At 52.4% G+C, this 23,555-nt stretch overlaps 3 protein-coding genes across 10 annotated transcripts; all 3 read right to left on the bottom strand.

Moving 5' to 3' along the window:
• Window positions 1–1,028: 1,028 nt before the first annotated feature.
• Window positions 1,029–6,871, bottom strand: ENTREP3 (endosomal transmembrane epsin interactor 3). Of its 4 annotated transcripts, none has more exons than XM_052637013.1 (12): window positions 6,058–6,871; window positions 5,814–5,948; window positions 5,505–5,615; window positions 5,279–5,398; window positions 5,016–5,123; window positions 4,291–4,466; window positions 4,064–4,163; window positions 3,658–3,727; window positions 2,853–3,398; window positions 2,189–2,257; window positions 1,833–2,086; window positions 1,029–1,740 (listed from the first exon to the last, which is right to left on the bottom strand). In XM_052637013.1, the coding sequence occupies exons 1-12, from the start codon at window positions 6,280–6,282 to the stop codon at window positions 1,567–1,569; spliced, it is 2,088 nt and encodes a 695-aa protein (XP_052492973.1). In that variant the 5' UTR covers window positions 6,283–6,871; the 3' UTR covers window positions 1,029–1,566. The 4 variants fall into 4 exon arrangements, with proteins under 4 accessions (XP_052492973.1, XP_052492974.1, XP_052492975.1 ...); XM_052637014.1 differs by having other exon boundaries at window positions 4,291–4,463; XM_052637015.1 differs by having other exon boundaries at window positions 5,814–5,870.
• Window positions 6,872–7,650: 779 nt separating this feature from the next.
• SCAMP3 (secretory carrier membrane protein 3) lies at window positions 7,651–11,982 on the bottom strand. The gene is made up of 9 exons (XM_052637072.1): window positions 11,770–11,982; window positions 11,361–11,438; window positions 10,597–10,719; window positions 10,392–10,512; window positions 9,788–9,916; window positions 9,192–9,351; window positions 8,981–9,082; window positions 8,373–8,490; window positions 7,651–8,088 (listed from the first exon to the last, which is right to left on the bottom strand). Exons 1-9 carry the CDS (start codon window positions 11,833–11,835, stop codon window positions 7,942–7,944), a joined length of 1,044 nt encoding a protein of 347 aa, XP_052493032.1. The 5' UTR covers window positions 11,836–11,982; the 3' UTR covers window positions 7,651–7,941.
• A 528-nt stretch (window positions 11,983–12,510) lies between these two features.
• CLK2 (CDC like kinase 2) lies at window positions 12,511–21,296 on the bottom strand. 5 transcript variants are annotated; one of them, XM_052636712.1, is made up of 13 exons: window positions 21,167–21,296; window positions 19,367–19,536; window positions 18,378–18,606; window positions 17,636–17,723; window positions 17,216–17,282; window positions 16,923–17,039; window positions 15,971–16,137; window positions 15,002–15,096; window positions 14,234–14,363; window positions 14,050–14,132; window positions 13,807–13,886; window positions 13,534–13,624; window positions 12,511–13,037 (listed from the first exon to the last, which is right to left on the bottom strand). In XM_052636712.1, exons 2-13 carry the CDS (start codon window positions 19,534–19,536, stop codon window positions 12,852–12,854), a joined length of 1,503 nt encoding a protein of 500 aa, XP_052492672.1. In that variant the 5' UTR covers window positions 21,167–21,296; the 3' UTR covers window positions 12,511–12,851. The 5 variants fall into 5 exon arrangements, with proteins under 5 accessions (XP_052492672.1, XP_052492673.1, XP_052492674.1 ...); XM_052636713.1 differs by having other exon boundaries at window positions 17,636–17,720; XM_052636714.1 differs by having other exon boundaries at window positions 18,378–18,603.
• Window positions 21,297–23,555: the final 2,259 nt, after the last annotated feature.

Here is a 23,555-nt window from a genome sequence, read left to right as displayed (position 1 = left end):
GACATACCAGATGAGAAAAAAGAAATGAGGCTAGCTCCTATGCTTATGGAAAGTGCAGCAAGGTGAGTGGTGGTGCCATGTATTAAAAGAAGAATGTTCGGAGAGGAACAGGCACAAGGGTTGGGAATCAAGAGTTCCACTGTGGCCATGTTGAGTCTGAGACACCCACGAAATATCCAAGGAGAGATGTCACATTGGAGGTTGGAGCTCGTGGAGAGGTAAAGGAGAGAATTATCCATGAGCACATAGATGGCAGTGAAAGCCATGGGTCTTGCAGGGCTACCTACAAACTGGAGGTAGAAAAAAGAGGGCCAAGGGGAGAGACCTGGGGCTCTCCAGTGTTAATCAGCCAGGCAGAGGTGTGACTGCTGACAAGTGATACCAGGACAGCAAAGTAGGAGGAAATATAGAAGACTATGACGTCTCTGGGCTTCCCTGGCGGCTCGTGGGAAAGAATCTGCCTGCCAGTGCAGGAGACTCAGGTTCCATCCCTGGATTGGGAAGATCCCCTGGAGAAGGAAATGGCAACCCACTCCGGTATTCTTGCCTGTGCAGTCCCATGGACAGAGGAGCCTGGTGGGCTACAGTCCATGGGGGTCTCAAAAGAGTCAAACACAGCTTAGCAACTAAACAACAACAACGTGATGTCTTTAAAGACAAGAAAGGGGAAAATTCAAGAGAAAAGATGCTGATTACGTGGGTTAAATGCTTCTTAAGAGGTGAAGTGAAATGCATGCAAGCAGAGAAGCGGCCACTGGGTCTGATACTTCTTATGGTTACTGAAAAATTTGTTTCAAGAGCAGTGTCTGGGGAGAGGGAGGGGAAGGAGCCTGATGGGAATGGGTGAGGAGAGAATGGATGTTTGAGTAGAAGGAAGGAAGAGAAAAAATGTTTGGCTATGAAAAGGGGCAGAGATACTGTGTGGTAGCTGGAAATAGATATCGGTGTCTTGAGAGTTTTCGTAACTAAGAGAGATGCTAGTACAAATCTCAATGGTGATAAAGAATGATCCAGAAGAGAAGGGAAAAACTGAAATTTATTGAAGGCTTACTTAGTGTGTTAAGAGCTTTACAAACTTTCGTCCTCACAATGTTCTATGGATCAGGCAGTTGAGGTTAAATAACTTGCCCAAGGTCATGCAGTTAGAGGTGGTAGAGCTGAGAGGCCAGCCTGATTTTTCTGACCCTTCATACCCCACCACCCCATTGCACAGGCATACATCCCCCTATGTTTAAACATCCGGGACATGCCTGTGCCCTGGCCACAACCCCTGGTGAATCAGAGTTACTGTCACGCCAGGGGAACTGGGCTTTATTTTCCTCCTCCAGCACCGGAAGCACAGGCATGTCCCCCCAGAGCCTGAACACCCGTGCAGCACAGGACAGGAGCTCTCCCAGGCCAGACGGCGGAGGCAAGCAGCAGGAGCCCCTAGAGGTAGGAGGGAAACGGATACTTTTGGGACTGTTCAGCAGGTTTCTCTGTGTGTCAGCCAGTGCAAGAGGGTGCTGGGGTCTGCTGTGGCCCCAGCATTCATCTGGATCTGTTCAGTGTTGGGGGAGGCCTGGGTCAGAGCCCAGTCTCCCGGCTGCCCCCATTGAGGCTGAGGCTGTGGGGACGGGTAGCACGCTCCAGCCTGCGGCCGGACAGGAGACGCCTCAGGGAGGAGCCGGAGCTTAGGTCGCCGCAGCTGCGAAGGTGGAGGCTCTCTCGGCCTGGCCGGCCCCAGGGGCTCCGGGGCACCTAGATGGGGCCACAGGAGAGAGCATCAGTATGGCCCCTAACTCGAAGCTCCAGGCTTTCCTGGGTGTCTTCCTCGGCTCCCCCGACTCTACCTGTTTATGCCCATGGGCTCCATTCCCATTGGAATCTGGGGCCTTCCTGGACATCTGGAGGAAACGGGTGACCAGGCCCCGGCCTGGCCAGCTGCCCTTCAGGTCCCCCAGGGAGTGGGCTGGTGCAGGGCCCGAGGGCAGGGGGACCTTCTGGAAGGTGGGCACAGGGCGCCGCTTCTCTGCTGAGCGGGCACGGAGCAACTTGGGGGAAGGGCAATGGGCTAGACGGAAGAGGCAGGCTTCAGAGCAGAGCCCTGGGGGGAGAGAGAGGGAGAGTGGGTGGAATGGGAGGTGCAGAAAAGGCCAGGCAGCACTGCCCTATCCCCCGCCCCCGGGGAACCAACAGTGTGCCTAACCTGTATCTGCAGAGGAAACGGAAGCAGCTTCTTCCTCAAGCACTTTGGTATAAAGGTCCCTGAATTCAGCTGAAGAGGGGAGAGAAACAGACTGAGTTGGGAGTGTGCTGTAGACACCCCTACCCATCTCACCGCCCTCCTGAGAACACAAGCCCAGCTCCTACAGCCCACTCCCAACCAAGGGGGCACTGTCGCTGCCCATGTCTGCCAGCAACTAGATGGAACGATCCACCAAATCAGGGACTAAGGCGCCATCACTCTCTGCTGTATCCTCCCCAGTCCCTGGCACAAAATGGTAACGACAAGCCTGTTCTGCGCTAGGGCAGAAGCATTTGACCTGCATCTCTTCTCAGTAACGCCACAGTATGTACAGTGAGGTATTGTTATTATACCCACTTTACAGGTTAGAAACCGAGGCTTGGAAAGAGTAGGTAACTAACCCAACCTGGGGCCTGTGAGACTGGATTCCAACACCAAATCCTCTTTTTTTAACCACTAAGCTACTGACTGGTGTGTTTTTCACAGGTGATGTAAGTGTCTGATGCAGGTGCGAATCAGAATTTCTGCCTCCTCAGAAACCCCAGTAATGTCCCAAATCCCGGCGGGCATCATTGGCCCTCTCACTCCCAGTGCCTACCCTCTCCTGAACCTTGTGGGGGCTCACCAGTGTTGCTGGAGGTGGTGATGCCCGGGTCACTGTGGGACCGTGGCAGCAGCAGCGGTGGCGGGGGAGCCGGGTGAGGAGGCCGGTGCCCCGGCGGGGTGAGGGAACCTGAGCTATCGCTGAAGCGGCGAGCCGGGGCTCGGGGGGAAGGGGCCGCAGCTGGCCGGCTGCCTCCCCGGGGGACCCGCCGCCTCAGCTCGGGGAAGCAGGGTCCCACCCAAGGCGGCCAGCCCTCCAGGCGGTGGCAGCTGCGGGCCGCTGTGGGGGCACCCAGTGCGGGTGGGGCTTCGGGGGCAGAGCAGGAATAGGAGCGGGCTGCCCTTGGGGGCCGCCGGGGAAGGGGGCTGTCCTCGAAGGGGCCCCGAAGGCCGCAGTCCAGGCTGAGGCAGTAGCCGGCGCGGCTGCGCTGAATAGAGCGGAAGAGCACGTAGTCAACGGAGCGCACGGAGCCCTGCAACTCCAGCAGGCACGAGTCCTCCGACGGGCTGGAGCCCCCCGGGAGGTCGCCGATGGCTGACAGCACCAGAGACCCGCTGTCCATGGACACTGTGGGCAGTAGGGGTGGCTGGGTAGCATCAGCTTGGCCAGGGCTAGGCAGTGCCTCTTTCCTCAGGACAAGCCCCCTGGGGGCCAGCCTGCCTCCAGTGTTATCTCAGAGGAGACCACTAAGTCCAGTTTTCCAGGAAAACCCAGCTCTCGCTTGTCATGCACCCACCAACTCAGTCTAATCCCTGCCCTGCCCACCCACCAGCTCCACTCTCCCAGGCGTCCCAGTCTTTGTCCACCCTCCCCACTTTTTGCTCACCGTCTACAATGGAGGCCACTCGCTCGCAGATGCAGGCGCCATCATGCAGCTGAGGATCAAACAGAGTGGCCTGCAGAAGACACAAGGGTCAAGCATCCAGCCCTGCACACCGATGATACGGCCACCCCAGAGGCTTGACAGAGCTCAGGAGACCTAGATTCCAGTCCCGCTCTGTCACTTTGTCCGAGTCACTTTATGTGGGCCTCAGTTTCCACGTCTGTTAAATGGAAATAATAGTTCTTACCCCACCCACCTCACTACCTTCTCAGGCAGGTCAAAGAGACAGTGGATGTGCTAGTGCTTTAGATCATGAGAACTAGTATTATCTTTATCCAGTACCAGCAGCTCACTCAGATTTTCAGGCTCTGTCTTAGAGTCCCCAGCCTGCACCAAGCCCTGCTCTCACCTGACTGTCTCCTCGTAGCCCCATGACGGCCTCATAAGAAGGGGGGCAATCAGTAGGGTACAAGGGCACTGGGCTGTCCATGGAGCCATTGTAGGTGATGCTGGCAGAAGGAGGGAAAGGGTCAAAGCCTGGAAAAGAACTATTCTGAAAAGATCCCTCCCCACCAATCTGGTCCCAGCCCCAGTCTCCTTCCTTAGTTCCCCCAATAGGACTTTGCCTGGCCTCACCTCTGCGCATCTGTTTCTGAGCTGCAGGTATACTCTGGGGGGTAGTACGGTGGCGGGGGCACAGGTGGTACAAATTCCTCCAGGTCCAGCATGGTGTGCAGGAGAGGGTCTGGGGGCGAGGAGGTACAGCCCAGAGGCCCCAGAGGGCCTGAGACTGAGCGTTCAGGGGCCAACTGCTGGGGAGCAAGCAGGTCAGCGCGCTTGTATCCTGGGAATACAGCTCCTTGATTCCCACATTCCTCTCTCCTCTACATTTTCTGACCCCGCCCCCTCCAAGAAGCTCAGTTCCGGCCCCTTCCTTTGCCAGAACAAGTTCCTCTTCTAACTGCCCCAGCTGAGGACCTTCACCTCTTACCCTGCCCATCTAGAAATTCCTCCTCTTTATGGACTCTTCTGCACCCAGAATCACTCTCTGTTCTGTCCCCACCAGAACATCAGCCCGTTATCCTTGCCCCCATCTAAGACCTTCTGGACTCCGCCCAACTTTTAGTCCCATTCTCCAATGCCCTGGGGCTGACATCACACACTTCTGTTACTCCCAGTGACTCCCCTCCTCACCCTCCCTCTTAAATATTCCTACAGTCAACATGCCTATTAGGTGAGCCACAGCCCCTGGTGCTCAAAAGCCAGCGCTGCAGCCATTCCCTCCCCCCAAGACCAGTCCCAGCACACACACCCCTGCCCCCAGCCTACCTTCGTGGCTTGGACCCCAGCTTCCCACTCACCGTGTGCACAAGGTCCAGGGAGAAGATCTGGATGCAGCAGACAATGGCAGAGAGGGTACAGATTACGGCGGCACAGACGGTGAGCCCACAGACGCTGAAGAGTAAGTTCTGGGGAAGGCGAGAGAGAGGAATGTGAGAGCAGCCTAGGGTGCAGTAAGTCCCACATATTCAGGGCCTGTGAGGACTCAGGAGGAGACACAAGAGTGTGAGCCAGGAAGATGGTGGGAGGGAAAGGAATGGTGGAGATGGGGGTGCATGCTTACCTTGAGGACCCCTCGGGCTTCATCACAGGTGGAGTTAGGGGCAATTTTCAGCTCCTGCCCCGACTCTGGACAGGGCCTGAGAAGACGAGCAGAGGGGCAGCACACGCAGACCTTTCCATCCTGAGTGGGAGTGGAGAGAGTGAGGCAGCCTGAACCCGGACAAGCCGAGCTGTTCCACACACCTCCCCCAACTATTGTACTCAGGCTCGCCCTCCTCAGATCTCACCAAGTTGCATTCTTGGAAGTCTCGGGCCAGCTGAGCGTTTTTACAGGAGAGAACAGAGCCGGCCATGCTGAGCATGACACAGAGCACCGAAAGCAAGGAGAAGAAGGAGATCTGGGAAAAAGAGGGCATAGACTCAGGGCTGAGACCCCCAAAATACCCTCTACTGCAAATGGAGCCACCCTCGTGCACAGGCATTCATGCCTGGTCAACATGAGTGGAAAAGTCAGTTCCCTTCTTGGGGGCATAAATGGGCATCCCCTCAGGTGCCAGGCACCTGCCTCCCAGTGGGCATCAGACCCTGGCACCTACCACTAGAGTGAATGGCCGCTTCCAAGACACGATGCCAACAACCCCGGAAAATGCCAGCTGGGGATAAAGCGGGCACAGGCTCAGCATGAAGGGGAGGCACCTGGGTGAGCCCCGCATCACAGGGTGTACCCAGCTCTGTAAGGAGTAAGAGGACCAGGAGAGGCCAGGATTTGGGCTGGCAGCTGGTGTTGAGGGGTGGGGCCCAAGGAGCCTCCCACACCCAACAACTGTGCACCCAACTCACCGAGAACCCAGCCCAAGACGGGCAGGATCTCTTGACGCTCTCGGTGGTGGTGATGGAGGAGGCCACCATGCTGAAGGTGACCACCAGGATGCCCAGGAACACCTGACCCAGCCCCAGAGTGAGCAGGGCCTGTAGCCAGGGTCGGTGGAGGCGGAGGTGTGTAAGGCCCCGGGTGCTGGGCCGGCTAGTCAGCGAGCGGCTGGAATCGCTAGGCGAGGGCATCATGCCTGCCGCCGGGTTGCCTGAGCCTTGCTCGGCACCCCCTGGCGCTTGGGAGCATCTCAGAGGAGCCCAAGGCCCCGTCCTTCCTCCTCTCCACCCCCCTCCCTCTAGAGCCCACCCCCTGGCTGGGTCCCCTGAGGCATGGCCCAGGGACTCCAGCTGGGGGGGAGTCCGAGGGGGAGGCCTCACGGAGGGGCCGCGGAGTGCTCCCTCCCCACCACGGGTACTGGACGGGCACCGTAACCGTTACGGCGCTGAGAACGCGGGGGCACCGGCTCATCGCATCTCCCTAGGGAAGAAGGGCGCGGAAAAGGGCCGGTCAGGGAGTGAAGAGAGGGAGGCGTTCCAGAACCGGGAAGGGTGGGAAGGGTAAAAGGCGAGAAGGATGGGAAAGAAGTCTAGAGAAGAGGTTCGGGTCGGCGTGGGGTGACTCTAGAGGCGCGGTCGGTGTGCATTCAGAGTGTCCAGTTGGATCCGAGGCCGCCTGGTGGGGAGAGGCTGCGGCGCCGCCGTCTCCAGGGTCGCCAGCCCCACTCCCCTCCCCACCACGCTCTTGCTCCCCTAGCTCAGGCTGCAGCAGGTCCGGGACTGGAGACGGGGGATGGGGGATGAGATGGTGCGGGAGGAGGGGCGTGGTACGAGGGCCAGCGCGCTGCACCCCGGGAGTTGTAGTCCCAGTCGGAGACCGTGGGAGAGAGGGGGTGGGAGAGAAAGGGGGTGGGGTGGGAGAGGAAGGGGGAGGGACGGGAAGGGATGGGGCGGACGGCCGGGCGAGCTGGCCGCCCCCGTTGGTCTGGCGAGGAGCTGCGGCCCCGCAGGGCCCGAGCTAAAGCTTTCGGCGCCTACTTGGGCCCCGCCCAGCCTCTCATGCCCCTAGGCCGCTGCGTTCCCACAAGAGGTAGCGGCTCTATCTTAAAGGAGAAAGTCATTAAAGGAGCGGGGTGGAGAGCTGATTTCACTGGCAGCTCCGCGATTCCACGCCCAACCGGGGACTTCCCTCCCACTTCCTGAGCCAGCCAGTGGGCTCTGCTGTCCCGCCGCCACAGCTCTCCGTTTACACTAAGGCCAGGTCCGACCTTCCCTCCAGAGTCCACAATTCAGCTTCCACTCCAGTCGCTTCCACTTTATCTTCTGCAAGACCTGCTGCTGCTGCTAAGTCGCTTCAGTCGTGTCCGACTCTGTGCGACCCCATAGACGGCAGCCCACTAGGCTCCTCTGTCCCTGGGATTCTCCGGCAAGAGTACTGGAGTGGGTTGCCCTTTCCTTCTCCAATGCGTGAAAGTGAAAAGTGAAAGTGAAGTCGCTCAGTCGTGCCCAAGTCTATAAGACCTAGTTCCCATTAAAATTCCAGAAACAGAGATTTGTGTTCCAGTTCCATTTTATTTAAATAACCGAAGCAACAGCCTTGGCACAGCAGAGGGAAGCGGGTCGGGTGTGTAGTTGTGGCAGCAGTGTGGCCTGATGGAGGGGTGAGAGGGAAGCAGTGACTGGGTCACGCTGGCCTCCCCACACCCTTAAGTCAGGTTCAGCAGTCATGGCTGTATCATTGGGGGTACTATAGTGGAGACATCAAACAGTGATGTCTCAAAAGTCCCAGAGACCTCAGGGATGGGGGCTAGTCGCCTCCCTCAAGTGGAAGGGCCAGGGCATCCCAGTTAGGGGTCACGGGGCCCGGAAGGCATTTTCTGCAGCCCCAGCGGCTGCATTGGCAGCTGCGGTTCGCACCGCAGGGTTGGAGAAAACACCAGCTGCAAACTCTTGCTGGGCCTTCTGAAAGCTGGCACCTGTGCGGCGATACAAAGAGTGGATCTGCAAGTAGAAGACACAGACTTTACAGCATGTTCCAGCCACTGTTAATCCCACTCCAATCTAATACCATCACGACCACTCAGCAGCCTGTAGCTCTAGCTTTTCCTTCTTGGCTCCCGACCAGCACACATGCACACATACCCCTACAACCGCCCCCTCCGCTCAGGTCCATTAGCTGAGAATCCTTCCATCTGCCTGGCCCTCCCCAGTTGCTCCTGAATGTTCCAGTCAAGTCCCCAGGGACACGTGATATCACTCTCCACGCCCCACCTACAGCCCCTCACCCGCTTCAGCATAACAATTCCCAGCACAGCGATGCCAGTGAAGAACAGGGCAACCAGCAGCATGAGTACAGCTACAGCCGTGTTGACCTTCAGCACCACCAGGGCAGAGATCCAGCCACTGCAAGGAGGAGAAAATCCACGGAAGTGAGGAGAACTGCTCACAGCTCGGTCCCAGTGTTTCCAGCTTCTCCACTCGTCCTGTCTTCGAACCAGGGGCCGTTTCCCTGTGGGCCTGGCAACTTGCCGTGCACTGCAGTCCCAAACTAGCTTAACCTCAGCTTCTGAACCATCCTAGCTCTCCAAGCTCTTCCAGACATCCTCACTCCAAACAGACCTTTCTGTTGAGGATGCTTCCTCTTCAACATTACACATGCCTCCTCCAGGAAGCCTCCTCAGACTGAGCATGTCCAACCAGCTTTCCCTTAATCTGTCTGTTGACAGTACTGTCTGAGCTCTCTATCATGGAGGGTGTCCTGTAACCCTATTAAATCAGTATCTCCCAAGGATTAAAACCACAGTTCCTTTTTCTGAACAACTCCAGTATCCAATGCTGACTTGATCAAAAGGAGTGGGAGGAAGGGGTGAGTGTAAATGGCAGTCTCACAGACCTGAACCCCCAACCTGGGATCCCAATGGCCTGGAGGACAAACAGAACATCCTGGACGAAGAAAATGAAGAAGAAAACGAAGAAACTGAATGAACTGTCACTCCTGCAAAGAGAAAAAAATGGGAAGTGTGGGCAAAGAATCAGGGTTGTAGGAGCAGAAAGGGGCCCCTCCAAGTCCCTTCCCTGCCATCATGCCCACTGCCCCTTCTTACCGGAAAGCCTTGTACATGGGGCGATACCAGCAGACGAAGGAGCACGGAGTGAAGAGGAGGATCCAGAGGATAGAGAGCCCAAAGCCTGAGCCATTGCTGGTCTCCACACAGAAGCTGGCCAGGCAGGCAAGAAAATTCAAGAGGAGAGCCAGAGTACTGCCTAAGGGTCAGAGGGACAGGATGATGGCTCTGTGAGAGCTCCTTTCCCGAGAAGCCCACCCCACAACCCTCACCGAATGCGGCAGAGTAAGGAAAGGAAGGCAGCTTCCACCTTCAAAGGATCCTCAACAGGGGAGACAACCAGCAAACCTCAACCGTGTGTCATCCGGTTTGCAAAGACTTTTAAAAGGATCCAGAATACATTTATGCATATGGACAAGGAGAAGGGGGAGAGCGCAAGAACGTACATTTGCTAGAAGACTGGAGAATAAGTTCTGAGTACTGTAAAAGGAGTAATCTGGAAAATGCCAGAGAAATGAGCCTTCAATGATACTTCATTCAAAGTATCTAGTTCTGGGCGAGTGAGCTCCAGGAAAAGAAATGATGTACAACTTACTACCTATACTTTTCCTCCAAAAAGGTTTCTAACTACTCACACATCCAGAGGTAGTACATGGTGGATACTGTTTTCTGAAATTCTTGGGGGATCTCCATGGAGATGTCCTGGAAAAAGCAGGGCTGAACTGGGCAAAAAGAAGGCAGAGGAGGCCAATTGTTCTGTCGAGCTGTAAAGCACAAATAGAGCCGGAGGGCCCCACAAGTGAAACAGAGACCAACAAATCACTCCCCCGTCCTTTTACCCCTGGATTCTCTATTTCCAATTTGAGAGTTCAAGAAGACAAGGGCAAATAGTAAACACTATATTAGTAGTGTTTATTATGACTTTTGTTTACTATGGCTTATAACTTCTAACCACTATGCCCAGGATGTGGGCATCTCTACAACTATATAGTTATCTATATAACTTTGTTTAACCTCACAACAATCCTGTTAAACAGGTACAAACATTATTCTCATTTTACAAGTAAGGAAACTGAGGCACTCAAGATTAAGTAACTTGCCTAAGAGCTCATCCTTAATAAGCCACTGCACCCAAATTCAAACTCTGCAATCTGGTTCCAGTGCCCATGCTCTGAGCTCCTTTTTTGAGACTTCAAAGCTGTCAGACGCCCTCCGCAACCCTATCAAGGATCCACTTACTAGCTGCGCTGCCCAGGGCAGCATGCTGGAGTTCCCGCTCCCTTCGGTCCAGCTCCTCTGCCTTTCGGTTGAGCTCCTCCTGTTTCTTTAGCAGCTCAGCTGTGGCTGCTGCAGTTGAAGCCTGCCCAGTTAGAGCAGATGGAGATTTGAGTCCTGAACCACAGGGATGCCCCCTCCCCATACCCCTGCCTATACACCCCCCTACCTGGGTGCTGTAGGAGCCATAGTTCTTGGGTTCTGTGGGGCTGAGTTTTCTTGAGGACTGCAAGGGTGGAGCTGAGGGTGGAGCTACTGGAACAGGGGCAGGAGGCTCATAGCTTGGTGGTGGCTGTTGAGTTTGGAAAGACCTTAAGCATCATCTAGTCCCCCATAACACAGGAGGCTAGAGTCTACTTGAATACCTTTAGACCTAAAACTTATTACCTAAAGTGGCAGCCCCCCCCCCCCAGTTATTAGAAAGCTAGTCACTGTGTTTATATCATAGAACTCTCTAACAACTTGCAGCTACCCTCACATCAAGTTCCTTAGCCAAGATTCAAAGCATTCATCTACCAAATCAATCTCCTTAAACTCTTACATTTTTATATTTCAGTGAGACAACAACCAGGTCTAGTCTTCTTCATCCCTTGCTTTCTAATTGTGTACCTAAGCATACTTTGTTTTCTCAACTCCAACCAAGCCCATCCCTTTTCATTTTTAAAAAAGCCTCCCCAGACAGGGTCTTCATCAGGCCCTGATAGAATCCAGGTAATCCCAAGACTGATATTTAGAGCTCAAACTGACAGATCTCTGGCCTTGATGTCTTTAGATGGGTTAGGCATCCCATGGCAGACTGGCCTCTTCCAGGGAACAAAGATCACGGTGCTTCTTTCTTCTTTTGCGTGCAGAAAAGTCCCCTGAACCTCAACACAGTGGGCTTGTTGGCATACCCTACCCTTCCCGGCCTTCCTGTGCTCTCCAGAATCTCACCTCCCGGGTGTCAAAAGGGTTGTAGACATCAAGAGTAGCATAGTGCGTGCTGGGTCGATGCTGGATCACAGCTGGGTCCTGTGGGCAGAGAGCTGCGGCTCAGTTGGCACCTGGTGCCTCTGCGGGAACTCATAGGGGCCTCTTTTCAATTGCTGTGGCTCCAAGAACTGCAGCTTGGGGCCAGGCTGTTGGCCAATATATCTGCCCCCAACCTTTCACCCACACTACCAGTACCAGCGCCTTTAGGGGCAGGGCCCGCCCCCCAAGGATGCTCACTGGTTTGGAGTCGTCGTCACACCCACGTGGCGGCCCTTCCTCGGATCAAATGTCACGAACAGGAATACGTTAGCCCGACCCTCTAGAACCGAGAAACCACCCCAGCAGCCTAAAAGAGGTCGGCGCAAGTCACCTGAAAGGGGTTGTCAAGCTCGCCGGGCTCGGCGAAGGGGTTTCCACCGTCTCTGCTTTGAGCCATGTTTGCAACTTCGGCTTGGGCCGCCCCTGCCCTCCACGCCCCTGCCGTGGCAGTGGCGGCGGCAGCGGCTCTCAGAGCTCCCTCCGCTCCGCTCTTCTCGGTCCGCCCCGCTTCCCTGTGCACGGATTGGCTGTACCGACCGGAAGGGTCACAAGGATCCCCGCAGCAGCAGCGAGTTGCGCCTGCGTCTCGGATAAAGGAAAAGAAGGAAGTGCCCCCACGTGACGCCTCTAACTCGGTCTCAGGAGCCAAGTACCGCCCCTTCCCACGTGACTACCTTCAACTAACGAACTACATCTCCCAGTAGGCCTCGCGTTAGAATCCCGACCCGCCCTAGCCTTCGAAAGAGTATGATGGGAGTCCTCCGACCGGAGGTGGCGGTATCCCAGGAGACCAGTTCAGGAAGTTTTTTATCTGGACTTCTGACCCTACCCTGGGGCCCAACCTAACAGCTATACTAACCGAACCTCTTTCCCAAACCTCATTATTCACATCAAATATGTGCTCACTTTATAACCCTTTCTTACAGTCAAATGTTACCCACCCATCGCTCAGGTAAACTGGTAGCCTGAGGTTAATTTTGAAGGGTAAGATGGGACTCCCTTCGTTGCCAATCTAATCATCCCACCACCCCAGCATCTCCAAACCTCAAACTCCAGGGATGGGGGTCGGGTGAAGCACATCATTTTATTTCACAAAGACTGTACAAAATTCCTTATAAAACATGGTGTAGATCCCTTCTGGTTACCTCATTCTGCCCAGATCCAACTTAGCTGTTGAAGGGGCAGGTGAGGGTGGGAAGAGTGTGAGATGGAACAGCATTATGTACAAGGCAGGGGTTGAAGCGGTGGTACAAGTTCTTTCATATTTACACTATTTCACATATTCACAGGTACATAGGGAGCCAGGAGGAAGGAGTGAGCTCCGGCTCTGTTCTCTTGTATAAAAAAGCACCAGTGTCCTGGACTGGACACCCACTGCTGTTAGGAGACACAGGGGTGCCCAGGGACAGATCGTCACCGACTGATATCTCGACTGGAGTCCCACAACTTGGCGTTAGGTGGCTCAGCCCGAAGGCGGGCGAAGAAAGGGTGTTGAAGGGCTTCGCCCAAGGTCAGCCGCTTGGCAGGTTCATACTCTAGCATGCTTTCAATCAGATCGAAGAGCTGGTGGTGTTCCTCTGCCTCTGAGGTCAAATACCGCTGGTGGTGGAGGGCAGGAAAAAGGTGAGGCCCGATGCCTTATAAGCCCTGCCTTCTTCAAGGCCCTAGCTTTCAATCCTGAAGGACCAAGGATCTGCTCGTGACCATATGATGCTACTTGACTAGGACCACACCAGGGCCATCTCTGATGTTACAGCTCAACCTGCCTTCCCACTGGCACAGTTATTCCTTCATACTCTCTGAAAGTTCTACTTATTTTTATCCTTGACAACTTCATGAATCTTCTTTAGCTCAATAAAATGTAAGCTCTTCAAAAGCAGTTTATTTTTTTTGGTTGGCTCAAGAAATAAATGGCTGTCTAACCTCATTCCTTTCATAAAACCACTCCCTTTCTCTCCTATCAACAAAAGATTTCTTTCTGTTTTCCTCCCCTTGTTTCCTAACTCTGCTTGTGAAAGGCATTCCAGGGGCAAAACACCTTAGGAAGGAAGGGACCTCTGGGTGGTGGGCACTATTCACTCCCAGTCCGGCTCACCCGAAGTGGTTTGCAGTTTTCACGAACGTAGCGCCCAGCTGATGTGTTCTCATCCCAATCCAGGCGACCCCGATAAAAATATTTCTGCTTCCTAGAGGGGAAGGGGGAAGTTGAGGAATCAGGAGGTTCCTCTTGTTATGGGATTAATTTCCCTTATTCTCCCATCTGAGAGTAGCTGAGGGCAAGGCAGGTGTTGAAGAGAAAAGAAAATGTGATAGAGACCAATTTTGTGGAGAGAAAAGAAGGGTTACATTCCTCCCACTCCAGGTTCACCTTGTCTTTCGGATCATCCGGGAAGGGATGGGACCCAGGATCCTTTCCATCATGGCTAGATGCTCTCTGTTGTCATGGGTCTGGGAAACAAAGACAGAACTGAGCAAGGGACTGAGAAGGGATGCTGGGGTCTAGCTGCTGGGAAGCTAAGCAATGTGGAGGAATGAGCAGGCAGTTTCTCAGCAGAGAAGGAAATCAGGTAGAAGAATGCCTAGTGGTCTCATAAGACACCCAACCACTTACTTGGAAGAGGGTGAAGCCAACATAGTATTCGAAGATGATACAGCCTATACTCCACACATCACAAGGCTGAGACCAGCCCAACTCTAGGTAGGGATGGGAAGGAAAGGTATTATGAGGCTCGGGGGCCCCCCTCACCACCATACCACCTCACATACTTGGACCATCTTGTCCTTCCCCCTCTTACCAAGAATGACCTCTGGCGCTCGATAATGGCGGGTGGAGACAATGGTACTATGGTGCTCATGGTCAAAGGTGGCACTGCCAAAGTCTACTACCCGCACGGCTGTGCTCTTCACACTGCGCTCATCCCGCTTCTAGGAGGCAAAGCAGGAAAAACATGAACCTCTGCACCAAGACTGAGAGGAAAAACAGACCAAGATTCTACTGCTATTCTCTAAAGTGCTTCTGAGCCTTAAAAAACCAACTCTGACCTCCTGCCCGCTCCCACACGTCTTCTGCTTTTACAGCCTCCCCCATATCCATCAGAGTGGATGGATAGGGATGGATAGGAATGGGGGAGAAAGAGGATTTAGGAGTAACTATAGAATAGCATGCATCTGAAGAGTATACCTAAGTGACTGGTATACAGTTTTTCGATAACATATAGCAGATAGCAAAGTGAGGAATAGCTTCCTTAGCTGAGATCCCCATGATCTCCAGTTAGTCAACAGGGCTGAGCTTTCCTTACAGAAAAGAGAAGAAACCAAACCAAGAACCTTGTCAGCATTTTCACTGTACAGGAAAGTTAACTGAGGTTCTGCTTCCAAATTCTCTTTGAATCTAAATCTTAAATCTCTCCCTTTCCATCTATTTTGGTATTGTTTTTTTCAGAGCCAGAGCAGAAAGTGTGGGAGAAAAAAGTAAACGGGGGGACAAAAAGGGCTAAAAGAAAGGCAAAGGGGCAATGGCCACCTGTGCGCACTGGCCAAGGGACAGACCCTGTCCACCTTACCTTCTCTAGGTTGTAGGTGAGCTCGTAGTCCGAATTCACAAACAGAATATTTTCAGGCTTGAGGTCCGTATGTGTCAGCTTGTTATCATGCAGGACTGCAGAGGAGAAGGCCAGGTCAGGGTTGGTCCAGGTGGCTAGAACTAACTACTACCAGCTGACTCCACGCTTGGTCACCTAGCTCAAAGCTGGTGAGGAGGCAGGTCCAGAAGCACTTGGCTGCTTTCTGCTCTACTTCCAAATGAAATGCCTAGTCTGACAAGCACTATGCTTATTAACATAAGTTATATATATATTTCTCAACCAATGTATAGATGGTTTGCTATAGTTTTTTCCTTCCCCTGGTCACACCTCATGATATGCAGGGATCTTACTTCCCTAACCAAGGGTTGAACCCTGCAACAGAGTGTGGGGTCTTAACCAGTGGACTATCACAGAAGTCCCGATGAGTTGTATTTTTGTGCTTTAACATGTGTTTATCTGATTCCTGTGAATTTAATTCTGTGAAACTGTATTATTCTGATGGCTGAGGAGGAAGTATGTACTAGTCTGAATTCTCAACCTGGCACCTTGGCTACTCCCTGCTCCCACCTGGCTTGCTGAGAGCAGGGAGTGTCTCAGCTCCAGACGAGTGCAAACCTCTAGCGTGAGGAATCTTTTTGTCTCTTTGTGCTTAGTGCCTGACTTACTTTCCCAAAGAAGGGGAGTGAAAGAAAAAAGAGGTAATTAAGAGCTCTGACTTCAAATGCTTTCTCTTCGAGTTCTTGCTAGGTTGAATGTGGAGGAGAAACAATCAGTGATGACAAAAGTGAAGGAGTTAAGTCAGAAGAGGAGATGCCAACAGGACAGTGAACAGAAGAACTGCAGATTGTCGAGGTGCCTGTTTAGGGGCTTCACCAGTGCACAACTGAGACCCAAGAGGTCCAGTGGAGGAAGGGGCTGCCCGAGTCCGCCTTGGCCCACCCCACTCACACTTGACGGCCTGGCACAGCTGGAAGGCCATGTGGCGCACTTGGTGGATGGGGTAGGGCAGGTAGTTGTTGTCTTTGAGGAAATCGAAGGTGCTAAGGCCCAGAAGCTCAAAGGAGATACACATGTGGCCATGGTAGTCAAACCAGTCAAACATCTGGACACAGAGGCTGGGAAGAGAGATGGGAAGGGGATGTCTGAGGAGCTCCCATCTGTCCACCACCCCTCCAACAAAGGACTACTGCTGCTGACTGCACATACTTGGGTAAAAACATGCCAGCTATTATCACCAAGAAAAGTCAGTTCAACTACAGAATGGCCTTTCTGGCAGACCCAGGAAGAGAAGTACTACTTGCCAAACTTCAAACCATTTTCCTGCAACATTTCAAATAGTTAAATAGGAGCTGCTGAGTGCCAGGCTCCAATGTGGACCCTGAATTGTCAAACTGCCACTCCGTCAACATGACCCCAGCTCCTGCTCTTGAAATTCACTCACCATCAGCCATCACTGGGCCCATGTTTACACCTACTTATGTCTTTCAGTAATACTCTGAAATTTTACATTTTGATTATGCAACGTGTGAGAACAGAGAAACTATACATAAACACCTGCAACTTCATTAGCGTAGTTCTATTAAAAACTCAAGTACTTTTTTGATGAAAAAGGTTGATTCTCAGTCTCAGGGCCATTTCCAGGGCACATTCCTACAAAGGTCATCCTGAGTTGGAGCTCAACTACAGAGCAATCTAACTGCCCCCGAAACAAGGAGAATGGATTACAGCATGTCCCAGACCCTTCCTTCCTTTCAGTAACAGTAATGTTCTACTACTCCACGACGACGAACAGGAAACGAGGCAGTCTACAACTCCTCTGCCTGTCTAGTCCATGTTGGGAAGGTTTTCCCGTCTTGAGGTGTAGCCTCTCAGACGCCCCACATACTCCAGCAGCGCTTACTTCTTGTTGTCAGGGTCCTTCTCATTGATTTTCTCCAGCACATTGATTTCTAGTCGAGCTGCTTCCTTGTACTTTTCCACATTTTTAATGATCTTCAGGGCAACCCGAGCCCCACCCCTACAGGATGGCAGGAAAGGCTTTTGCTGGAATCTCAAGAATATCTCAGAAGGAACAGGGCTGCCTGGGGATTAAGAAATCCTATCTTTGGCTCATTAATGAAAAAAAGCCTCAGATAACCCTCACTACCTCTTTATGGCTAACAAGTGTGGAGTCTGGAGCGGGCTGACGTTTACCTGCGATGGTCAACACACTGTACAACTCGGCCGAAGGTCCCCTCTCCCAAGGTGCTGACAATTTCATCTGAAATGAAAAAAGCAGGGTGGGGGAGAAGGGGGGGAGAAAGGGTGGGGAATGAGTTCAGTTTGAAGAAAAAAGGGCACAGCAGTCTGGGGTGAGGAGATGAAGGAAGGGGGAACAGATACAGATGGTCACAGGGGAAGAAAACCCCTGCGTGATTCCCACCACCTTTAACCCAGGGGCCATGAGAGCTGGGAGTGGACAGCAGAGGTCAATTCTCAACAGCAACTCAAACCACCCAGATAAACAACACCACTGAGAAAAGGCAAAAGAGGCTGTGGCTTGGGTTGGCTCAGGACGTTAGGATGGCTATGGGACCATTACAGGCTATAGGATTGTTACGATTTGGCTTGTACATCGCTCTTGTAGCCAGTCCCCGACGTGGTAGATGAGGTGGCCCTCAGCGTCGTCCTCTACACTCTTGGCTCTCCGGCTGCTGTGCTGCTGTCGGGGGGCGGGGGGGGTCGGAGCAAGCCAGGTGTCGGAGCGGGGGCCGGAGGGAGGCGGGGTGGGTGGTGGAGGGGTCACCGGTCACAGGCGCCCAGCCAGGGGGGACAGACAATGATGGGGGACAGTGGAAGGGAACACGTCAGATGCAGTAAGGCGGATCGGGGTGAGAAGAGAGAGCGGCGCACAATCCCAAGTCCCCAAACCCAAAATGGGAACGGGGAGAGGCATGGGCAGAGCGGAGAAGTGGTGTTGTTGCCAATGTCACCCACAACCCCATGCTCTACACGGTGCCCTTCCAGGCAGGCACAGGTCTCCCCTTGCTCCCACCCAAGCCCACCTGCTGAGGGGGCCAGAGTCCAGGGCTTGGGGGAGAAAGGCTGTTCACAAGCAAGGTCCCCATTAGAAAATGGAGGCCTCTGGGGGGTGGAAGAGCTGCTCCCAACACAATAAGCCCAGCATGCCAGGGAGGGCACGGGGGTTCACAAATGCTCTGTGCCCATTCACCTCCGAAGCAGATTCAGGGCCCTCCAAGAGCTGGAGAGCTTCCAAGCGAATACCTCAGTGTTCACGCCCCAATGTTTCTCACTTACCGGGGTCCCAGAGGGCTGAAGAAGAGTGGGGAGAGGAAGGGCCTGGGCTAGCACTCACCGAAGACGAACGGCTGAACGTCCGGCTGCGCCGCCTCCGCCGTCGGTGCTTCCTACGGCTGCTGCGCTGGCTGCGGTAACTGCTGTTCTCCCGATGGTACTCGTAGGAATGCCGGTAGTCTGTGTCATAGTAGGCTTCTCCCCGATCTCGGCTGTAGTCATTGCGCCTGTAGCTGCCACAGTATCGCCGGTCATATGCCCTCCGATCAGATGAACGATCGTCATAGCTGCTGTTAGACAACAAACACCCTAATTAGGTGCATCTGTTCAGGTCACAGTCCTTGCCATACCATTTAACAAGGTCCCCCTGCACTGAGGAAAAGGAGTAACGTGAGAAAAGTAGTTCTCACACACTCAAGCCACTCTGAGAGGAACAAGAGCCAGGGCCGTGAAATAACTAAGCACAGAGGAGGACCCCCCTCATCTGCACATCACCATAACCTCTAAAAAGACACCTGCAGGACAACTCCCCCTGAGGGCCTCCTCCTCCCCTCCAGAGATGTAATGGCATGAAGAGTTGCTTCTCTCTCAAGCCATTTCTGACTGACATGCAGCTTTGCTCCAAACTATCCTTAACCCATCCCTTCCACTGAACATGCGGCTGACTTATTAAAACCATGGAGACCGAACTCTATTTTATCTATTAACTGATAAGCCATCTCAAGTTCCTAGTCCTTTGCATTTGCTTTCCCTTTGCCTACAACACTTCGCTTGTCATTCAGACAAGCTTAGACGCCACGTTCTCTGGGAAGTTTTCCCTGATCTATGTATCTTGCCCCCCTGCAATCAAACCTGTTGGAGGCTTCCTTAGCCCCTTTCAAACATACTTCCTCTATGATAACACTCAACACCACAGTGTAAATGGGTTAAATTGATACCCATTTTGAGCATCACATTATATTAGCTACTTAGGTTGAAACTGATAAATCTTTGTTGAATAAACAAATAAGTGAGTGGGTCTAATTTAAGTTTTTCTTCCTGAAGCCTCACCTCCGGGAACGGACATGGTAACTGTCTTCCCGTCGGCGCCGCCGTGTACGGTCACTGCTGCTTGACCAGGAGCGGCTTCTTCGTCGCTTATGCTTTCGGCTCCGATAGTGCTCATGGTAACTCCCCCTGCTGCCTCTCTCTGAAGAGTGGTACCTTCGAGGATGAGGCATCTGTAAGGAAAGGGAAAGGAGAAATAGTAGGGGCAGGATCTGAGTTTTCAGAAATCCCCTCCAAGAACTGGCTGCCCTAGAAATGCTGTTTTCTGCTCTTCAATTTCTACTTTTCTTTTTTTTTTTTAAACCATTCACAACTCCTCAGTCTTCCTCTGGGCTTACAATTTCTCCTTGATAGAGAAGTATACTAACTCTGGTTGAAAACTTAAGGAATCTTCCTCCTACTCAGGTCATTGCTCTGTTCTGATTTTCCTCAAACAGGGGGTCTCCTGAAGACACTCAGGTCTGGGCCCCAGCTCACATTACAGGTGAGACTGTGCAACTCATGAAGACTGCAACAATTCATCCTTGGCTGGTGTCTAGGGTAGATCTGAGGCATTCTGAGTTCCTCACAACTCAAAGAGAATAATGATTTACTACACAATATTATCACAGATGTTTTACAATTACTCAAAGTGTAGATTATCTCCCCAAATAGGCCATCCATGTCCTGAGGGCAGGCATCCAGTTTCCCAGGTTTCCAGGTATAGTTGTATAAACCAAATGTAAGTTTTAGGAATCTGGGTCTGGCCCTTTGAACTATCTTAATCATTTCTCACATCACTGGCCAAATCTCCCATAGTTTTAATACAATACACGAGGCTCCAGGCTGCAGTCAGCTCACATCCAGCCTCCCCTCTTTTGTGCTTACTATGTACAGAATAACTGATTTTTAATTAATATCAGCACCAGTAAACTAAGTTGGGCAGCTTTCAGTGATTGGATTGCAATGGCAATGATGCACAAACTTTTTTTCCTTCAAGGAAAGAATCAGAAAGAAATCAGTCACAATCAGGGAAGATGAGACTAGGACAGAATGAGATAGATCCAAAGATAGCAGGGAGAGAAGTCTTGTTGGGTGGGTTGGGGTGGCAGCATTAGGTGCAGAAAAGGCTTAAGAGACTCCAACATCTGGCTCCCATTTTGAGCTACTTCTCAAATTGAGGAGGCGAGTGGCATTCGATTCATTCTTGGCCCTACAGTGCTTAAGACAACCAAGAAGATGCAAACACACTATTCTCCCAAGTAATCCAACTGTGCTTAGCACAGCCACACAAATGTCATCTTACCAAATACACACTGCCACCAAAGCTCCTCACAGGCTTTCCTTCTCCCCATCCCCCAAGGATCTCCAGCCTACAACCTTTTTCAACTTCTTTATCTTTTTTTTTCCCTTTCTCACTTAGAAAATCCAGAACTCACTCCGGAAGTCAAACTCTCTCCATATCCTCCAAGCGACACGACGGTTCTCTGGTCCAACTTTGATATTCTGTTCTTTCTCATCTCTGAAACCACTCCTATTCGCACTCCATCACTCCTTCTCCTACTTTGATCTCTCCCAACTTCCCTCCTGCTTTTCCCAAAATACATCTAAGGCAGGTCGACCTTCCACCTCATCTTCCTACACTGCACCTCTGCCACTTTCCAGGTTTCAGCCCCTAGAAATGGGGCTCTAGAATGGGGCTTTTGAGCCCCTCTCCTAATCTCGCCCGGGCCCCTTGCCCCCAATCCAATCTTCTCTCCGCCCGCCCCACAGTCGCCGCCATCTTTCCGCGCGGCCCCGCGGCCCGCCAGCCCGCGCGCTCACCGTTCTGGCGGCGAGGCCCGTGCGCTTGTCCCACAGGAAGTCCGTGATGGCGGCGGCACTGCGGCCGGAGTCCCGGCACCCCCGCGGCGACGAAGTGCGGCTCCACCCCCCCCAACCCGAGACCCTGGGACCTCCCGCCTAGTTCCCGGGCTCCGCTCGAGTCCCTCCCGCCCCGGCTCCGTCCCCGCCCCCAGGATTCGCTTGGCGCCGTTCGCACCGCCCCCGCCCGGGGCCCGATCCCAGCTCGGTCTCCGGCTCTGGCCTCTCCGATCCGCCGCCGCCACCGCGAGCGAGCACGTACGCACGTCCTGCGTCGCTTCCCAGCTACCCCTGGGCTCCGCCCCCCCCCCCCGCCAGGGCCGCGCACGCCTGCGCGTCCTCGCGTAGCTCGTTGCGGTCGGCCGGTTGGAGCAGAGGAGCTACTAGGGGCGGAAGTTCATGGGGCGGGGAGAGAGTCGCCGGGGATTACCGGGCAGAGCTGCCCCACCTAATGTCCTTCCGTTCAGTTCAGTCGCTCAGTCGTGTCCGACTCTTTGCGACCCCATGAATCGCAGCACGCCAGGCCTCCCTGTCCATCACCAACTCCCGGAGTTCACTCAGACTCATGTCCATCGAGTCAGTGATGCCATCCAGCCATCTCATCCTCTGTCGTCCCCTTCTCCGGCCCCCAATCCCTCCCAGCATCAGGGTCTTTTCCAATGAGTCAACTCTACGCATGAGGTGGACAGAGTATTGGCGTTTCAGCTTTAGCATCAGTCCTTCCAATGAACACCCAGGACTGATCTCCTTTAGGATGGACTGGTTGGATTTCCTTGCAGTCCAAGGGACTCTCAAAAGTCTTCTCCAACACCACAGTTCAAAGGCATCAATTCTTCGGCGTTCAGCTTTCTTCACAGTCCAACTCTCATATTCATACATGACCACTGGAAAAACCATACCCTTGACTAGACGAACCTTTGTTGGCAAAGTGATGTCTCTGCTTTTCAATATGCTGTCTAGGTTGGTCATAACTTTCCTTCCCAGGAGTAAGGGTCTTTTAATGTAGGTGGTGTGTCCTTCCGTAGTTTTCCTCAATCTTTTACCTATTTCATGAGACTTCTGTGTCTTGTTTTGTTAGGTTTGAAGGTTGAAAAGAAGGGCTTGTCGTTTACGGGATGTCGCCACTCTGCTAAGCTTTGAGGCTTGTGATGCGGTGTGATTCTCGAGCATAGCCTCTAAATATTCAGTTCTTAAAAAGCAGTTCGCAACCTAACCACAGCAAAGAGGGCTCCCACCTTTCCTCTTGAACAAAAGCTATGCGCTTTTGGGAGAGGGGCGGGGCATCGCCTTGGAGGTAAGGTTTGAAAAATGGGGTGATGGAGAATCAAGTGCCAAAGAAGGGAAAATTTGAGAACTTTATGTTACATACTTACACATAATATATGAGAAGTGTAAATTTACTGAATTAAAAAATAAAAAGGAAAAAGAAGGAGGCGTTGAGAAAAACTAGGTGAGTTAAAGACGCTATAGAAGGAATTGAGTAATGATAAGGGAAATGAAAAAAATAACCTGAGGATAACTATATTCAAGTAAAGAAATATCAGAGGGGAGCCAGGATGGAAGATAATCAGATGGAGCTTACATCAGTTGGCCAGAAATAGTTTAGAAAAAGTTCCTAAAATAGATGAGGAAGGATAATTAAGAGGTGAGGAGGAAGTGTAGTTCACTTCCTCTTCCATGAACACTTTCCCTTATTCATGCAACAACTATTTACTAAGTGTCCACTCTCTGTGTTCAGCATTGTGTCAGGTGTAACCCTCTTGTTCTTCAGAGCTCCATAGTCTAATGGAAGAGAAAGACCTCTCTTCCATAAAATAATGGCAGCCTTGTGACAAGAGCTGTTATGAACAGTGGTGTCCTGGTCACTGTAGGAAAGCTGTAGACTAGACCCTAGCTTGAGGGAAAAAAGAGTTATAAATGCATGTCTAGGTTTCCTAGAGGAGATGACATCTGAACCAACTGTTGAAAAGTGAATTGGAGAAGACCGGGCAGAGAAAATACAAAGGTCTAGAGACAAAGTAGAACGAAGCACTTAAACAGAATTGGAGTCCTGGCTTTCAAGAGAGGAACTATCAGAAGAGAGGTTGTTAAAACTAGGTTCAGATTTTACAGGGCCTTGTATGTCATTCTGAGTTTAACTGTAATCCCATAGAAGATGGGGAAGTTTGAAGGACATTAAGCAAGTGATAAAGCTACATTTGGATTTAGGAAGGTAACTCTGGCAGACTAAGGTAACTCTGGAAAACTAATTGCCCTGAGAGTTTGGAGACCCCTTAAGAGGCATCTGAAATAATCTAGGTGAACAAATTCTGAGCGCTTGAAATAAGGCAGTGATAATAAGAAGTGGAGA

The sequence above is a fragment of the Budorcas taxicolor genome, chromosome 3, assembly GCF_023091745.1.
Source record: "Budorcas taxicolor isolate Tak-1 chromosome 3, Takin1.1, whole genome shotgun sequence".
In the NCBI taxonomy this organism is placed as follows: Eukaryota; Metazoa; Chordata; class Mammalia; order Artiodactyla; family Bovidae; genus Budorcas; species Budorcas taxicolor.
The sequence above is the reverse complement of the archived record's forward strand: the minus strand, read 5'-3'. Positions and strand labels throughout refer to the sequence as shown.